Source organism: Delphinus delphis, chromosome 4 (genome assembly GCF_949987515.2).
Source record: "Delphinus delphis chromosome 4, mDelDel1.2, whole genome shotgun sequence".
Classification (NCBI taxonomy): Eukaryota; Metazoa; Chordata; class Mammalia; order Artiodactyla; family Delphinidae; genus Delphinus; species Delphinus delphis.
In genome coordinates this window covers 15,645,646-15,662,874 of record NC_082686.1, presented here as the reverse complement: position 1 = coordinate 15,662,874, position 17,229 = coordinate 15,645,646, and the positions used below count along the sequence as shown (strand labels likewise).

Here is a 17,229-nt window from a genome sequence, read left to right as displayed (position 1 = left end):
AGATATTTATGGCAAAACCAAAAAAGGATGAACTTGAATCTTTCCATTTATATATTTAATTTTACATTTCCTCCTGACAGATTTTGAAATGGACTCAACCAAAGGACAGTGGTTTCACATCAGCGACACACATGTGCAAGCTGTGCCTACAACTAAAGTACTAAATTCTCAGGCTTACCTCCTATTTTATGAGAGAATACTGTAACAATTTCAAAAAGTGCTTTCTCTGGAAACATGTTTATGGCTTTTATAATGGCTGTAGTAATAAAAAAGTAAAGACTAACTGTAAGTCATGTTAACTTAAAATTAAATACATGCCAGAAGAAATCATGTTTATTGAAATACTGAAGGGAAAATACCTAAAAATTTAGTGATTTTGTATTGTCACAGTGGTTTTTATTCCTGCTTCCAGTTTCTGGAAAGGATTCTGAATTACTTAAGTCCTCTGTGCTTATTAATACGTCTGGGTGGTGGTTTGCAACACATCAATAAAATGAATTACCCCCAAAACTTGTTTTATTACTTAGAAGATTTTAAGTTGTACTGACATACACTACTAGAAAACATTTAGAAGAAAAAGTTTCAGACTGAAACTTCAAGTGTGTTCGTTAAAGCAAAAAAGTGTTAATTTTATAAGCATAGGTATTTGACCTTGGTGGTAACATATATAATGCTTCTGATGCCATGCAGTGTGCATAAGCTGGGGTGTAAGCTGAACTCTGCACTTGTTCTGTGCAATTGTTAATCGACCCAAGGAAGACATTCATTGAAATCCCCTTAATGCCAGCCTCTGGCCAGAAAGTCTGTGAACTGTCCTAATAAATTCCTTTTTTTTTAACCCAAGCCAGCCACTGTTTCCAAGTTGCAAACAACCTTAAGAGCCTTAAGAATACCAAACCTGTATAAACTTCCTGTAAGGTTCTCTATTAGGAATTCCTTGATGAGTTTACCTAAGACCTAGTCAGCCATACTGCATCCAAATTCCTTTGAAATACCAAAAACAGTATAAAATTTCAAAATGTTACTCAAAGACCTTATATAACCAAAACATACAGTAGCACATGTTCTGTAAAATAAGTTAAATTAACTTTTTACTATGGTCTTTGCTTTTTTCAAAACTCCACTGTATAAAAACTGACTTGCTTCATTTATATGCCAGGAGGCATGTTTTCAGCTGCATCACAAGTATCTTTGTTCTTTGCTACCAGAATATATGTATTTTAAGTCAGCTATTTAACACATCATTTAATGTTACTGAAACAAGTCACCTCAGTCTTAGGGATTTTCAGAGCTGTGAAAAAATACATCTAGTCCAGGGACTGACAGACTTCCTATAGGTAGTAAATGTCTTAGGCCTAAGTAAATGTCAAGGCCTAAATGTGTTAGGCCTTGAAGGCCACTTGGTCTCTGTCACAGCTATGCAACTCTGCCATTCCCTTGTAAAAAGCAGCCATAGGCAATATATAAATATACCTGATCATGGCTGTGTTCCAATAAAACTTATGTATAAAAACAGGCAGCAGGCCCCTCATAACTTAGGTGACTTGCCTCAAGTGCCACAGTTCATTTCATTAACAAGGTTGAGACAAAACAGGTCATCCAGATCCAAGAACAGTGGTCCTCAGACAAAGAGGCTTTGATAGTAACAACATGTTTATTGTATCATCCAGCCGAGAATACAAGATAACACAAAACACTTCTTAATTTAGGAGAATATGAAAACATCAGGCAATTCCTAGAGTACTGCTACAAACACAGCCTTCACCTACAGTAAAAATCTAGCCATTCAGTCATTTTGGTCATCATCCCAGTCTTTCTTCCCACTTGGAGGCTTGGGCCCACCGGCTGGTTTTGCCATGATGATCTGCAAAACAAAATCCACACGAGTATACTTATAAACTCAAGCTCCAGAGTGAAGAGAAAGAATATTTCTCTATTACCCTGCTTCATTATTAGGCAATCATCACCAATGAGCAATCTGTTATTACACTGCATATGAAACACTAGCATATTGTTATTGTCCAGCAGGTGAGTTTTCCGCTTTTGTGGACATTAATAGCAACAAAATTCACACACATTAGCGAGGGGCATTCTAAGACATGCACTTCAACAACCCAATGCTCGGAATGTGAAAAATATCTGCATGCATCACTGGCATAAATCAGTCAGTTTGGCACCTGATTTGCTATTTATATATGAGATTCGTCTTGCCAACCATCTTTATCCCAATTTCCTTGTGGTTTAGAAGCTTTAGGTCCACCTGCCAGTTTTGCCATTATAATCTAAAGTGGTCGATACGTAAAATATATATAAAGTTCAACAATGACATTTTCTAGTACCTATAAATGAAAGCCATTCAAATACAGGAAATGTGTGTTCATAAACAAAAAAATCCAAGCACCTAGTTGCCTGGAAACATGCTAGAAGCCTCATTTATCTAGAATGCACTAATCCAGCATTTTCCAAGTATAATCATATAGCATGTTTAAAGGATTTATGTTTGGGCAAAAAAAAAAAACGGTGTTGGGGGTGCGTGGTAGCTTTGGGCTCAAATAAATTTGGGAGAAGTTAAAGTCAGTTGGCTTTCCCCACAGTAGAACTGTAAAACTCTGATATACATTCTAAATCTCAAAATTGGATACAGTATTCACTGCTTCCCAAATTTATAATTAAGAGATCTTTCTGTATAACATCAAGGGGTTTGGCTTGAGTCTCATGCAACACAAACCGTAAAATATCTTCACCTTCAATAGATTTCCCACCCCTTTTCAGAAGCTGCTTTCATAAAACAACCTAACCTGAAATTCTTGGAGGAACATTTTACCAAATGAGGATAAATTCAGATTGAATTAAAGGCAGTAAGTATAATTTTAGAACCCAAGTATAGTTTAAGAAAAAAGTACCTAAAAACAGTTCTCAAACTTTAGTGGGCATCACAATCACCTGAAGGGCTTATTTAAAACAGACTGATTCTTTCCAGAGTTTCACTCAGTGGGTCTGGGAATTTGTATTTTTATTAAGTTCTTAAGTGATGTTGATGCTATTGACTAGGAGGCAATTTGAGAACTAGTGAAATAAACACTTGAACAAGATTAATCCAGCCCTACTACATTTTCCAATGCTTAAAACTTGATTTACAAGTCCTTTTCCAGAATATGTACTATGCAAAATAGGTACAACTATATTGAAGAGTGTTCATTAGACAGTTGGATGGGTTCTTCAGATACATATTTCATGTACAGAGTGCTAAGGGCACATAACAATGAACATCCTCCCCTAGGGTAAAACAAAACACAGCCTTCCCAGTTTAAAACCGAAATTCAGAAGTACCTGTGTGAGCAAGGCACTTACTTGTGTTATTAACATTACTGTCTTGCTTGGACACTGACATTCAAAAAGTTCCTTAGGAACTTCTACTATTAGAATTTCTGCTTACCTCATGCTTCAGTCTACTTAGCTTCTCCTGTCCCCTTATACTTTTGGTCCTCCTTTTTATTCTTAGCCACATGTTAACTTATAGAACAAACATTTCCTTAAGGCATTTTAACATTATCCTTGTTTAAAAACTCCAAAAACATATTCTTCCACTAAAAACTATTTGAGGCACTGATATAAAAATACACTATTAATAAATCCAGTACATAGATATCCAGTCTGATTATTTTCAATGTGTTGAAACTGGGTCTCCAGGTTCCATTTTTGGTCATCTTACCTAAGAAAAAGTTCTTCCTTTACCGAAGTGAAATTTGTTTTGCTATAATTACAACCAACCGATCTGAGAATAAGTCTAATTTCCTTTCCATTTCTACCTAAAACTTGCTTCTATTAATTTGGCATGATTTTCATTTAATGGACTTATACTGTGCCCCTAGCAATTAAAATTTTCTACTCAGTATTTAAAAATTATTCATTGGTTAATAATCACTTCTAGAATTTTGTAGGAAAATACATTTCATTAAGTTTAGAAAACACCTTTTTGAAAAACTATGAATTCTGGTTTATCTGTGAATCCAAAGTAGTCTTCACCACTTTTCTTCTCTGCCATAATTCCTCAAAAATATTGGCAGAAATACTATGATTTTTTATACCTTAAGATCTTAGTACCCCAAGACATAATCTGTCACAGAAGAAAAAAATTTTAATGCCAGGTCCTATCATCTCCACACTTCCTTGAAGGTGATACAGTAGTTCCCCCTTAGATGCCTTCCAAGAATCCCAGTGGATGCCTGAAACTGAGCATAGTAATGAACCCTATATCTGTGCTTTTTCCCATACACACATACCTATGATAAAATATATAAATTAGGCACAATAAGAGAATATCTGATTGGTAGCATCACTACTCTTGCACTTTGGGACCAGTAAGTAAAATATGTTGACCTGATAATCGAAATGGCTAACAGACAGTGCACACAGCGTGGATATGCTGGACGAAGAGATGATTCACGTCCTGGACCAGGACAGTGTGAGATTTCATCACATAGTATACTTATAATGGCACACAATTTAAAATTTATGAATTACTTATTTCTAGGATTTTCTTTCTTATATTCTAGGATTGCAGGTGACTTGTGGGTAAACTGAAACCACAGAAAGTAAAACTGCATATAAGGGAGGGAATACTGTAGTCTGCAATATCCGCCTCAGATCTTTATGGCCCTTCCATATTCCATCTTAAATTTCCTCTCTAGATTATGTGTACAAAGGCGTTCTTAGTCTAAAAAGTCTTGAAAACTATGAATCTGTATCAGATTTTACCCACTCCAGTTCCCAAATGGCAAAGGATTCTTTCACTGGCAAAATCTTCATTTTAAATTAGCTGAAATACATTCAAAACAATTTAAAACTGTAATAGAATTAAAACAATTTTTTTTGGGGGGGGTACTTTGAATAGAATGATAACTGTGCTATATTCTAGTTCCATGAAAATATACTTCCAACTACATAAAAATTAGTATTTTTAAAGATCAAAATTTCACTTCTCACTCACCTGATCCACTCTAAGTACAGTGACAGCAGCATTAGTAGCCAGTTTGATAGCCCAGTATTTTCCCAGGTAAGTATCTAGAACACCAGCTTCCAACATGTCCTTTACAGCAGGAACTTCAGCCTGTCAACACAAAACTATTTTTATTCTTTCACTTTAAATGTTTATGTGAAAATATCTGTACTCAATAGAAACATGGCTACTTAAATAAAACTAGAATAAGTAGCTAGGAAAAAGTACTACCTCATCTACACTATAAAACAAATTTTAATAAAATACTAAATTCTCTATCAGATAAACTATGAAAAAGCTAACTGTTATGAAAATCATTTGTTCACAAATCAGAACATTTTCTGATTTTCCTTTTAAACTTAATACGTCTATTTTTAGGTTGTGCATTCACAAAATAAAACAAGTTCATAGTGTTTTTTTCAAATACCTCAATATCTAATCCAACATTCTTATTTCCTTCTTGATGTACTGCATAAAGTTTAGAGATTACTTCATTGGCCTTAACTCCAGAGTTTTCCGCCAGTGCCCGGGGAATAGCTTCAAATGCCTCAGCAAACTTCTTAATGGCATACTGTTCAAGTCCAGGACATGTCTAAAACAAAAATGTGCTTATTACTCAATTTTATTCGAACAATGACAACAAAGTCAGTTTGTACATAGAAAGCCATATACCTCTCCATACGATGTGATCTGTTTGGCTAACTCAATTTCTGTTGCTCCACCTCCAGGTACAAGACGTTTATCCTATAATACGTAGTTTAAACAAAAAAACAACAGAAGTCACCAAGAAGCAATTTCCAGTTTTTTAAATCTTTTCAGATTCCAGTACTCCACCAGACTAGAGGTTTTAATCAGATTCAATTACAAGTTTTATAAAATTCAAATTCCAATTATGAATGTCATAAAAATGGCGTGATTTGAACCAACTACCTTACTGCACCATAGTGTCTGGTATACGAAAAAGGACCAAAGTTAAGAATGGGAACATCACTATGTGGTTATCTGTATTTCCAGATATAGCACTAAGAATAGTGCTGAAGCAACTGAAGGTATATTATAATTGAAAACCACCATAAACCATCTCTTTAAAACAGTTATATATAAAAAAAAAAAGTCTTGGGCTTCCCTGGTGGCACAGTGGTTGAGTCCCCCTGCCGATGCAGGGGACGCGGGTTCACGCCCCAGTCCGGGAGGATCCTGCATGCCGCGGAGCAGCTGGGTCTTTGGGCCGTGGCCGCTGGGCCTGCGCGTCTGGAGCCTGTGCTCCGCGGCAGGAGAGGCCACAACAGTGAAAGGCCCGTGTACCGCAGGAAAAAAAAAAAAAAAAGAAGCCTTGATTTGCTATTTACTCCTTTTCATTTCATTTTAGAAAATTCATCAGCAACAAATACTTAAGTGGAGCCTTAAGGAGGAAGGTGCTTTGCTTTACACAAGCCATTCATTTTCAAGTTCTCAGAATGTCTGCCAACTGTGTTTTTGAGGATTTACAAATACTAAATTAAGATGAACGCTGATACTGACCCTTGTGAGAACTTTGAAAGTATTAACACCATCATCTACTGCCCTCTCTATATCATCCATCAGATTGTCTGTAGAGCCTCGAAGCACTATGGTAGAAATGGCACCATCTTCCTTTTCTGTCAATAAATTAAATATATTTGGGGATTAGTAAAAGCAAATGAACTCCCCACACTTCACATACATATAGTTTACCACTACTACTTACCATGCTTAAAAACCACCACCTGCGTATCTCCAACCTCTGAGAGGTAAACACTGTCACAATGTCCCATTTCTTCAAGGACAGGAGGAGTCTGCGAAAAAATGACTCTTGTAATAAAAATAATTCAAATAGGTTCAACTCTCTTTTAATATTGTCCAAAATACATACCAATCTAGGAAGAGCTGTAGCACCAACTGTTTTACATAATCTTCTGAGATCCCATTTTGAGTTCAGCCTTTAAAAAACAAAACAAAGACCTTAACAGAAGTTTTAATTCCATGAGATACCAAAGTAAAACACAAGAGATTAAACAGGAAACTGTACATTGGGCCTCAGGTCACCTTCTTTTGACCCTGAAGGTTCAAGCTCAGAATGGGTCTGGACTGCACTGTGCAATCCAGTCACAGGTGTTTAGGGCATTATTCTAGAACTGGGAGAGTTCCAGTCTCCTTAGGATGTCAAGGGTTCATAGTTCTGAAATACTAAGGAAGCCCTGGTACACAGAAAACTTTTGCTTTACTTTGGGCAACTGCACGTTCCGTGAGGAGAAGAGTGATTTACTCTGCACGTTATATTATGTGCTCGGAGAGGTGGGAACGGGTGGGTGAACTGTCTAGTGTAAGCCACAAACGTGTTCATAAATTTAAAGCTATGTTCCTGACCCCACGCTCCAGCTGGCAGTGTGTACCAGGTCTGTGTCTGGTCTCTTAAGCTCCTCCCCCTCCCTCTTCAATTAACATCTGCTAACTGGTCCTTCAGCTCTCGGCCTAAAGGTAAGTTTTCTCAGATCTGCTTCCTGTTCCCCTAGATCAAGTTAAGTCCTCTTGCCATGCAATCTAATACCTCATACTTTCCCCCTTTTAACAGTCTTCATGTTGTGTGGAATTTATCTGCTTGGTGTTTCACCACTCAAAGCCATTTACAATCCAGGTTAATAGAATGCAGTCCCCTCTTACCTCACCAACATGATATTGTATTTGTTTGCATAATGAAGAGCCATGTCTGCCACTTTGCCACCTGTTACGACGACATTTGCACCACTACCAGCAATAGCTCTGACTTGCGTATCCATGAGGTTTTCTTCTCCCTTACTAAAATTCATCAATTCTTCAGCAGTCTTTATCAATACCGTTCCCTAGCAAAATAAGTAAGGATTTTCTTTAAAACCATTTCACCACGTTGCTGTTCAAAGTCACAGAATAATACTTTATTGAAGAAATAATTTAAAGATTTGGGAGAAAAATATGAAGATAAATATAAACATGAAGCAGAATACAAAATTTGTATGAAATTAACAAATTCAGCTTGTTCCTAGACCAATGCCCCTGCCCCCAACACTGATGCATTTGCTCTTTGACAGGCACTTTGATGGAAAAACTGGAGAAATACACTGTACTTTTAGATGTTAGACAGGTATCCTGACATCTGTCTTCTGATGAATGTCAACCAAAAGAATGTTGTGGTTCTCAAACTTTTTCTAAAACGTGGACTAAGTGACCAGCCCCACCCCACCCCACCCCTGCAAAACTTCAAAAACCGTCCACAACTCAGATTTCAAGAATTCTAGGGATGCAATCAACAGTGACCTATAAACATATGCTTCAAACTTCTTAACATGTGTTTTTAAAAACAAACTTCAGGGACTTCCCTGGTGGCGCAAGGGTTAAGAATCCGCCTGCCAATGCAGGGGACACGGGTTCGAGCCCTGGTCCGGGAAGATCCCACATGCCAAGGAGCAACTAAGCCCGTGAACCACAACTACTGAGCCTGCGCTCTAGAGCCCGGGAGCCGCAACTACTGAGCCCACGCACCTAGAGCCCATGCTCCGCAACGAGGGAAGCCACCGCAATGAGAGGCCTGTGCACCACAATGAAGAGTAGCCCCCGCTCGCCGCAAGTAGAGAAAGGCCGCACGCGGCAATGAAGACCCAACACAGCCAAAAATAAAAATAAATTTGTTATTAAAAAAATTTTAATGAACAGCACACACTCATTTTCTTCACTGAACATTTAACCTGCTGAATTGTGTAAGTTCTACTAGAAGTCAAGAGCTGTTTATTAGAATATAAACAATACTGTCATCATCTAATGTTCCAAGTTTTGTACTTAGTATTTGAATTAGATATTCAAATATAAGTCTGATTAAAAAATAAACATGACCCGGCAATTTTCAATAATTATGCAGTATTCACTGGATTAAGAGGAAACTCTACCTCAAAATTTTAGAATCATTAAAACTATCTGAAAGGATAACCGCAAATTTTTACCTTTAAGGTTCTGAAATCTACATACCTTAGTTTCTGTTATCATTCCATCAAAAGGACAAGAGTACACTGCTATTTTTGCATCTTTGACAGATGTTACATCACCTTCAGTTTCCTTCTTAAAAACCATGCCATGCAATACTGAAGAGGAATGGATACCAGAGCCCTAAGGAGTTGGATATCAAAATCACCAGTGATTTCATGAAAATAACATCAGGGCTAATTTGTTGATTCTGCATGCACCAAAAATATTCATTTCTAAATAATATAATATACAAAGGCAGTGACTCCTGGGGATGAGTAGGGTGGTGGACATAAAGCATACCAGTCTGCTCAATGCAGGAATCACTGTGGCAACGAGCCACTGTTATGGACGGGGGTCCTTCAGTGTACTGGGAAGAATCAAAGAACAACTGCTCTAAGCCATTCACTCACTCTGTACCAATGTACCAGGCAGAATAGGGATCAAAGCCAAGTTTCTGATTTCACAAGCTTACCATGTAATGGCGAAGGGGAAGGCAGTGCATGCATAAAGTCAGAAAACACCCAGCACGTATATTAATACACACACATTTACAGCTAACACATGTACTAATGTAAGCTAAACTCAGCTACATTAACAATCACATGTGTAAAATCACTGCAGTTATAGGTTTTACTGCATCAAGCACCATATTTTTATCAAATACATACTCTTTAAATATTAAAAGTATGAATTTTATTATTATAGAGCAACAGAAAAACTTGAACCTCATTCAAAATTGCCTTCTAAGCTCATTTTTATAAGTCAGCATATATCAAGATTGCAAATAATATTTTGTTTATGCACTATTCTCAACCTTCCAGCTATCATGGAAAAATGATGACTTAAGAAGATAATATGTTGATATCCTTTTAAATTTAACAAGTGGTGTATTACAATCTAGCAATATCCAAATGCTACAACAAAGGCAGGAAGTCCTAAGTGCCTAAAACCCACAAGATAAAATTTAGATTAACAGAAATTTTTTTTTTTTGCAAAAAAAAATCTGATCTATCTAGATAACATTAATGCATTTTCTAAACTTACCAGAATCTTACAAACTCTGATATTATCAACATTGAAGTGGCCAGAGTCAGGAAAAATAGATACTGTTAAGAAAACGAGACATATCAAAAGATATGTTGGGACAACAGAGAAAATATCTTAATCACATTAAGACATTTTAATTTTGGATCTTTTCATTTACTGATATTTACTCACCACATGCCTGAGCAATAAGTTTGGCCAGAAATGCTTCATTACCATATTGTTTACTCATTATGGAGGTATGAAGTAGAGATGACACTTCATCAACATCCCGAAGATTTTTTGCAGAACAACACACCAAGTCAGGAAGAATCTCATGGGCTTTTTTGCAGGCTATTTCATAACCTTCTATGACCTTAAATGTAAAAAGCAAAAATGTTTCTTCAAAAGATGTAATTTTGACATGACTTAATAAGGTAGCTTATTTTGGTAACCCAATGAATACCAATCTTTATTTTCAATAGAAAAAAACAAAGCACACTTCCAGAATAACATTCACGGCACAGCCTACTATTTAAGGGTGCAGGCTTTGGTGAGAGCCCAAATTTGAATCCTAACTGCCATCACTAGCTACTTGCGCAAGGTTTTTCTAACTTAAGGCTCACTTTCCTTATCTGAAACAAAACAGGATTACTTCTAATAGGCCCCACTCATAGGGTTCTTGTAAGGATAGAATGAGATACTGCATGTGAAGCATATGTACTACAATGCCTGGCACAGAGAAAACTGCTCAAAATCAGCTATTACTAATGACTTTTATTTAGTAGGTATATATACATAAGCAAATATGAAACAGGGGTAGATTATAAAATGAACACTCACCTCTGAAACTGACAGGCCGAGTCTCAGAAGCTCTTCAGCTAATTCTAGAAGAGCTCCAGCAAAAACCAGAACAAAGTTTGTGCCATCTCCAACCTCTTGCTCTTGCATGTGAGAGGCCATTACAATCATTTTTGCAGCAGGATGCTGTACCTGACAGAAGGGGTTTGAATTTGAATATCAAGCTAAAACATTTGATCCTTAAAGCAAAATAAAATTGTTCATTTCCATTTCTTCTTAAATTAATAGACTCCAATCTCCCTATGGGTGATACCTGTCAGACAGACAGGTAACTGTCTGACTAGTAACAGTTACCTGTCAGACAGGTAACTCATGTGATCACACTGCTACACACTACTTATAGTGTGGTCACAAGAAGACAATCCAAGTCCACCTAGGCCTATGAACACGAATGCATCACCATAAATGACAATAACTTCACAGGCACTTTCTTTTAATGGTCAGTCACCCAGTATGTACACCTGCATACATAAGGTTCATAACTTTATTACATATTCACTAAATTAAAAAACAAAGTAATTCCAACCACTAAACCTCAGGCACTTTTAAAAAAGGCTTCAGAAGTGCTAAAATAGATGTCATTTAACTTCATCACAAGTCTCAATTTTTATGTATTCTTTTTGTAAGGGGTTATCAATTATGGTTTAAAAGGAGGGGAATATAAAACATTTCTTAAAAACAGCATATCAAAATTTTAAGTGATCGTTTCTTAGGATTTACATGCTTTCTAAGAAATAATCAGAGTAACAGCTGATAGCACTGAGAAAACTAAAAAGCTGACATTATAGTTTATTATGAGGACAGTATCCCCGTCACACTTGAACTCCTGAGAACATCACAGAGTACAACATTCACATTCACAATAAGCCCCTCTATAAATATCTTGTGGAATTAAATTTGTTTTGTTCAATATTATTACTTCAAGACTATACTGTTATTTAAGAAGTTGAAGAAATGTTAACTTATCTATGGAGTTCTGTCTAAAAGCATTAAGCTCTGGTGCTTTAAGAGCTAAGTTCAAGAAAATTCCCTGAGATTGAACATATGCTTCAATTAGCAGCTGGCTGAGGAATGGTGCTCTATGTGTTCAGGTGCCAGGCTGTCCTCATACCTCGGCTGGCAGTATCTATTCTACAGATTCTATAACATCAAAACTGCAGGTGAACAAAGCAAAATTCCACAAACTGATTGTTTTATCTTCACAAAGACAATTAAAAAAAAAACACACCACTATTTTCAAGTATCAGATGTTTCTACATTATGGAATAATTCACTTCAGTGTAACACTCTACAGAACAAGACAACATATTCAATTTGATATGATTATGAGCAAATATATTTTTTATCACAACCAATCATTCCATAAATTAATAATTTAGGAGATTTAAAATTTGAGTTGCTAAGATGTTAAACATAAAGAGGACTCTTTATAATTAGGAAAATCTGTATAATGAATTTTCAAGTTGGGAATAAAAAAATCCCTTATTATTCAATTTGAAATAAAGGTTCTTTTACATTAAAATATACTGAATTTTTGATGTCACCAAAACATTTCTTGGCTTTTTTAAAGAAATAACTTACTTCTAGCTCTCTTAAAACAGTTGCTGCATCATTTGTCACAAACAACTTCTCCAGGTGGTTGATAATCATTTTGTTCATTCCTCAAAAATAACAATTAGAAAAAGAAATCCATTATTACTCAAACCCTTCTCCAAATACTGGGAAAATCTAGTCAAGAAATATAAATTTATATCCATTCCTAAAAATAACTTTGTAAGAACTCAAAACATATTATCTATTCTTTAAGGTTATCTCATAGCCCTATGGCTTTGCCTGACTGCACACCTGTACTCTTTCCTTTTTAATCTCTGATAATGTTTATTAGCGAGGATGCCAATTTTGTCATATTTTTATTCAATCAACACAGCATATTAACATGTAAAAAGACTAAAATAATCTATTTAAAAGTACACTTATTTTTTTGCTTATTCCATAAATCTGTATCAATTAATTCAGTCGATGGTAGGAGACAAGAGAGAATTTTTCTCCCTTAAATTACAATGTCGCTCTATGTAAAAGATCTGTTCCACATCTACAACCGTGAACACTAGGTACTGCCTCAATGGTGAAAGCACTATAACTTTTCTATCCTCTCAATAGGACAAAACGTAACATTTGGATTCCAACTTTTCTAAAAAGATATGAATTGCTGACTAAAGATTAGAAACACTGTACTGGTGTCACTGCGCTATGAAATAAATTTCAATGCCATACTATATTATGGCGAAAACTCTCAATTTACATATAATATCCTCAGAACAAGTTTGAAAGAGCTAGTGCACAAAATTCTATTACAGTACTGTATCTTTTAAAACATGAATTTAGAAATTACCATTTGGTCCATATGCTGTACGAGTTGTCTGGGCAAGCTCCTTGCAAGCCTGTATGTTCCTGTACACAGCCTCTTCCAACCCTGAAAAATGCTGTCAAAAAAAACTTCTGATTAGGCAGGACAGTGAATCTCAATAATTTCTTCATCTGTAAAATGGGGTAATATAATAGTACCTGTTTCAGAGGATTGTTAAAACTATCAAGCAAGATTTATATATGTAAAGTATGATGCCTGGTATTCACAAATGATCCATAGATTTGTCCACTAGTTGAATGAATAAAGCAAGACATTTTTAGGGACCACAGGTACCTACTTACACATCAAAACATAAAACCTGTAATTTTTTAAAAATGTAGTGAAAAGTGCAGGGAAGAGTGCTAAGATTGATTAGAGAAAGCAAATGAGCTCTTGCAGATAAAAATACCTTTTCAGAGTTTATCAGTACTTTCTAAAAGTTGAAATGTAGTCATGAATATTTATTGTGTTAAAACCTGAGCACTGTAAATCCAGCAGTTCTATGTTCACTGGGAATTAACATATCTGCCTCATAAATTTTTAGGAACCAAAGCATACAGATTTTGAATGCTCATTTGAACTGCAATATAATTCCAACATGCACACACTGAAAACTACTGAATTGGTCACAGTACTAAAATTCTCAAGTTTTACACTGGACTTCTTTTAGACTTAGAATTTACCCGTGGTCTCAGATAAATTTCAAGAGCCTACTGTTCATGTGAACATTTTTCTAGAGCTGCTTTGCCCAAGAGAGTAGCCACTTGCCACAAGTGGCTATTTAAATTTTAAGTAATTAATTAAAAATTCAGTCCCTCAGTTGCACTAGGCACAACTCAAGTGCCCAGTAGCTACTTGTGACTAGTGGGTACCATACTGGACAGTCCTGATATAGAACACTTCCATCACAGCAGACAGACAATACTGTTCTAAAGATCTCCTGCCTTACATTGTTTTTCCCCCATCCCCATTCTCTGAGGAACAGTCATCTCTGATCATAAATTAGATCCTGTCAAACCCTTTAATGACTTCCCATCACTTAGGAAAAAATGTAAAGCCCCTGTCAGGGATAAATGTGTAGGCACATTCTAACCCTTGCCTACAACTCTTCTCAATTCATCTCTTATCGTTCCGTTGGTAAGCTTCAGCCCTATTACCTTTCTTGCTTTCTTTTAGCAGGTGACACTCATTCCATCCTCAGGGCCTTTGTACTCACTGGTCCCTCAGCCTGGAACACTTCTGCCTTTAATCTTCGCCACTAAGCACAGAGCTGAGAGTTCTTTCCTGAACATCTTAATTGTTCTATCTACCCCAACCCTTGCTTTTTAATTTTTTTTTCCGAGGCAGATTTTATTTCCTTTATCATTATTTGAAATTATCCTTTGGCCATTTATTATTTCTGCCTCAGAAAAATAAAAACCATGGACGTTCTTCAGCCTTTTAAAAAAGTGAGCAATGTCATTTTCAGCGAAGCTCTTTCACCAATATTTACATTAAACCTTGATATTTACTATATTCACAACATCCCAAAAGTGCATCATGCCAACAAGAACCTAGTTCCCTAAACCTGTTACCATAAATGGAACCACACTATCTACATACCTTTAACTAAGCACAGAAAATATGGGGGACAAATAAACGAACACTACCATTTGAACACAAGAGACACATTTATCAGTAGTGCTTTAAGATATTTTTAAAAAACTAAGCTTCTGAAATTACGTCCAAGATCTCGCCATAAAACAAAGCAGTTTTATTTAGGCCAGGGTGTCACTTACCTTGTGGGTTACAACTGTGATCGTTACAACCCTTTTTGTCCAATCTGCTCAATTTAATAATGAGAAAAGCAAGACCCAGAGGGGTAAGTTTTACATCAAGCTAGCTAACCTAAGTTGCGACCAGAATCCATCCGCATTGTAACCACTGTTTATCCTACTATAACGCACTGCTTCTGCGAACTAAATGGGGAGCCTGCTATTTCTCATTTAGAAAAAAGTTGCCAAGACAGGCCTTTGTCCCTCTCTTAACCGCACCACCCACTCCCCGAACTGTGGCAATCAGCTTCGCAGTTCCCAAAGCAATTTCACCTACGTTGTTTCACCTGTGTCGCCTTCTAAAGGAGAGACTCATCACCCCCGTTTTACGGATGGAGATAAAATGCAGGAGCGGCCTTACATCTGTCCGACAACCAAGTACAGAACGCGGTGTCTGCGGCCTCGTCCCCCACTCGCCGTCTCTGCCCGCTCGACCCTCCCCGGCGTCCGTAAAGAACCAAAATGCCCGCGGGCCTCCGCGGCAGAGCCCTCCCGAGAACACCTCCCTTTCTGGAATCTTCTCTCCCTCCGACCGCAGTGTCGGGGGAGCACGCCCGGCCCGTTAGTACACCCTTCTCCTTCGCCGCGGCCGCCGCTGCCCTACGCCGACTCTCCCACCTCACTCCTCCTTTCTCCTTTCCTTACCTTCGCTCCCTCCTTGAGCATCTGGGCAAAGCCCGGGGCCTTGGGGACGTGGAGAGCCATGACCACTACGCACGGAGCAGTTCACGCGCCCGCTCAGACTATCCGGGAGAAAGCGAGGAGCGCGCACAGCCTCCTGGGAACGCAGCGTGCGGCGGCTTCACGCTCCTCCTCTCTCTCCAGCCGAGTCCGCCCCTTCCCCCAGCCGCCTGGACTGAAGCCTCGCGAGAAGGAGCACTTTGAGCAGTCAGAACTGACTTGACGATCCTCGATCTGGTCGATCGATCGGGCGGGTCGCGGAGCGCGCCATCTGTCTTCCGGCCGACGCACGCGCAGCCAGCCGGGCCGTTGTGGCACGCTGGCGATTTTTCCCTTTGACTAGGCTCGGTGCCCTGGACGTTTGAATTCTGCTGGTTCTGACCTGGAAGCCACACCTTCCAAGATTACCTTACTTGTAATCTTGCAGACCCTCGCATAACATTGGGGCAGGTGTGCGCCGCCCCCCCCCCCTTTTTTTTTAACCAAGGCAGGGCACCTGCCTTCATCCCCAAAATCTATTCGTTGAGCGTGTGCTCTGACTTGGGTGCTGTAGCAGCTCTGGGGACTTGAAGGTGATAATTAAAATCTGTAAGGATAACTGTATACTGAGTACTCCTATGTGCCAGAATCTGTTATTTGTTTTATGTGCGGTATCTTAGCTAATGGTCAATCTTACGAGTTAATTCTTATTATTTACATTTGGTAGAAGGGGAATTTGCAATTTACAAACGGTAATTTGTACAAGATCACAGCGCTAGTAATGTTAAAGCTAGGATTCCTACCCAGATCAGATCGACTGCAAAATGCACGTTGTTAACCAACTACCTTCCTCTTTCCTGGAAATATAACTCCCTTTTACTCTCCCAGAATCCTTTGAAACCTGACCTCTATGTCATCCCACATCAGCACGTGACTGATTTCAAAAGAATTGAATGGTAATAGAATACTTTAAAGAATAATTTCACACGGTGAAAGTAATCCACTCTCCTTGTAGAAAATATGGAAAACTTGAGCAGAACGTTTGACTTGTCTTTTGTTCTTTGATTGGACACTTGCAAATGACTTATTTTCCTTAACTTGGGACAGATTTAATGTGTCTTAAGGAATAATCACGTGTCAAATGTATTATAACATTCTAATGAGCACTTAAAATACATAATTATTAAAAAAATACTTTTGCCACCTCAAAGCAACTGGTATGTGAACCACCTGTTGGGAAACAATGCAAGAGATCAGTGATTCTCAAAGGGACAATACAAGATTTTCTCATGGATTAGCTAAGAAATAAATAAAAACTCATTCATCTAACTCAAAGAGAGCATTGCTTATAAATATAACCAACAACAATAACAACAAAAACTGAAAGGGATTAAAGATGACACTTGATGAAATTTTAATAAAAATGATTGTCTCAAGTCTTGATAAGGACCATT

General features: G+C 37.6%; 2 protein-coding genes across 10 annotated transcripts in view; one reads left to right on the top strand and one right to left on the bottom strand.

Annotated features, from left to right (window-relative positions):
- USP16 (ubiquitin specific peptidase 16) overlaps positions 1–500 on the top strand; it is a 30,191-nt gene extending 29,691 nt beyond the window's left edge. For all 8 annotated transcript variants that reach the window (XM_060010413.1, XM_060010419.1, XM_060010417.1 and 5 more), the window contains one exon: positions 81–500. In XM_060010413.1, coding sequence (XP_059866396.1) covers positions 81–205 — 125 coding nt within the window. In that variant the 3' untranslated portion in view covers positions 206–500. The remainder of the gene's footprint in view (positions 1–80) is intronic.
- CCT8 (chaperonin containing TCP1 subunit 8) lies at positions 500–15,900 on the bottom strand. 2 transcript variants are annotated; one of them, XM_060010421.1, is made up of 16 exons: positions 15,761–15,900; positions 13,287–13,377; positions 12,476–12,555; positions 10,877–11,026; positions 10,229–10,409; positions 10,055–10,116; positions 9,014–9,151; positions 7,679–7,857; positions 6,891–6,957; positions 6,726–6,813; positions 6,521–6,636; positions 5,672–5,743; positions 5,427–5,591; positions 4,991–5,110; positions 2,178–2,282; positions 500–1,864 (listed from the first exon to the last, which is right to left on the bottom strand). In XM_060010421.1, exons 1-15 carry the CDS (start codon positions 15,818–15,820, stop codon positions 2,190–2,192), a joined length of 1,662 nt encoding a protein of 553 aa, XP_059866404.1. In that variant the 5' UTR covers positions 15,821–15,900; the 3' UTR covers positions 500–1,864; positions 2,178–2,189. The 2 variants fall into 2 exon arrangements, with proteins under 2 accessions (XP_059866404.1, XP_059866405.1); XM_060010422.1 differs by lacking the exon at positions 2,178–2,282.
- Between the last annotated feature and the right edge of the window lie 1,329 nt (positions 15,901–17,229).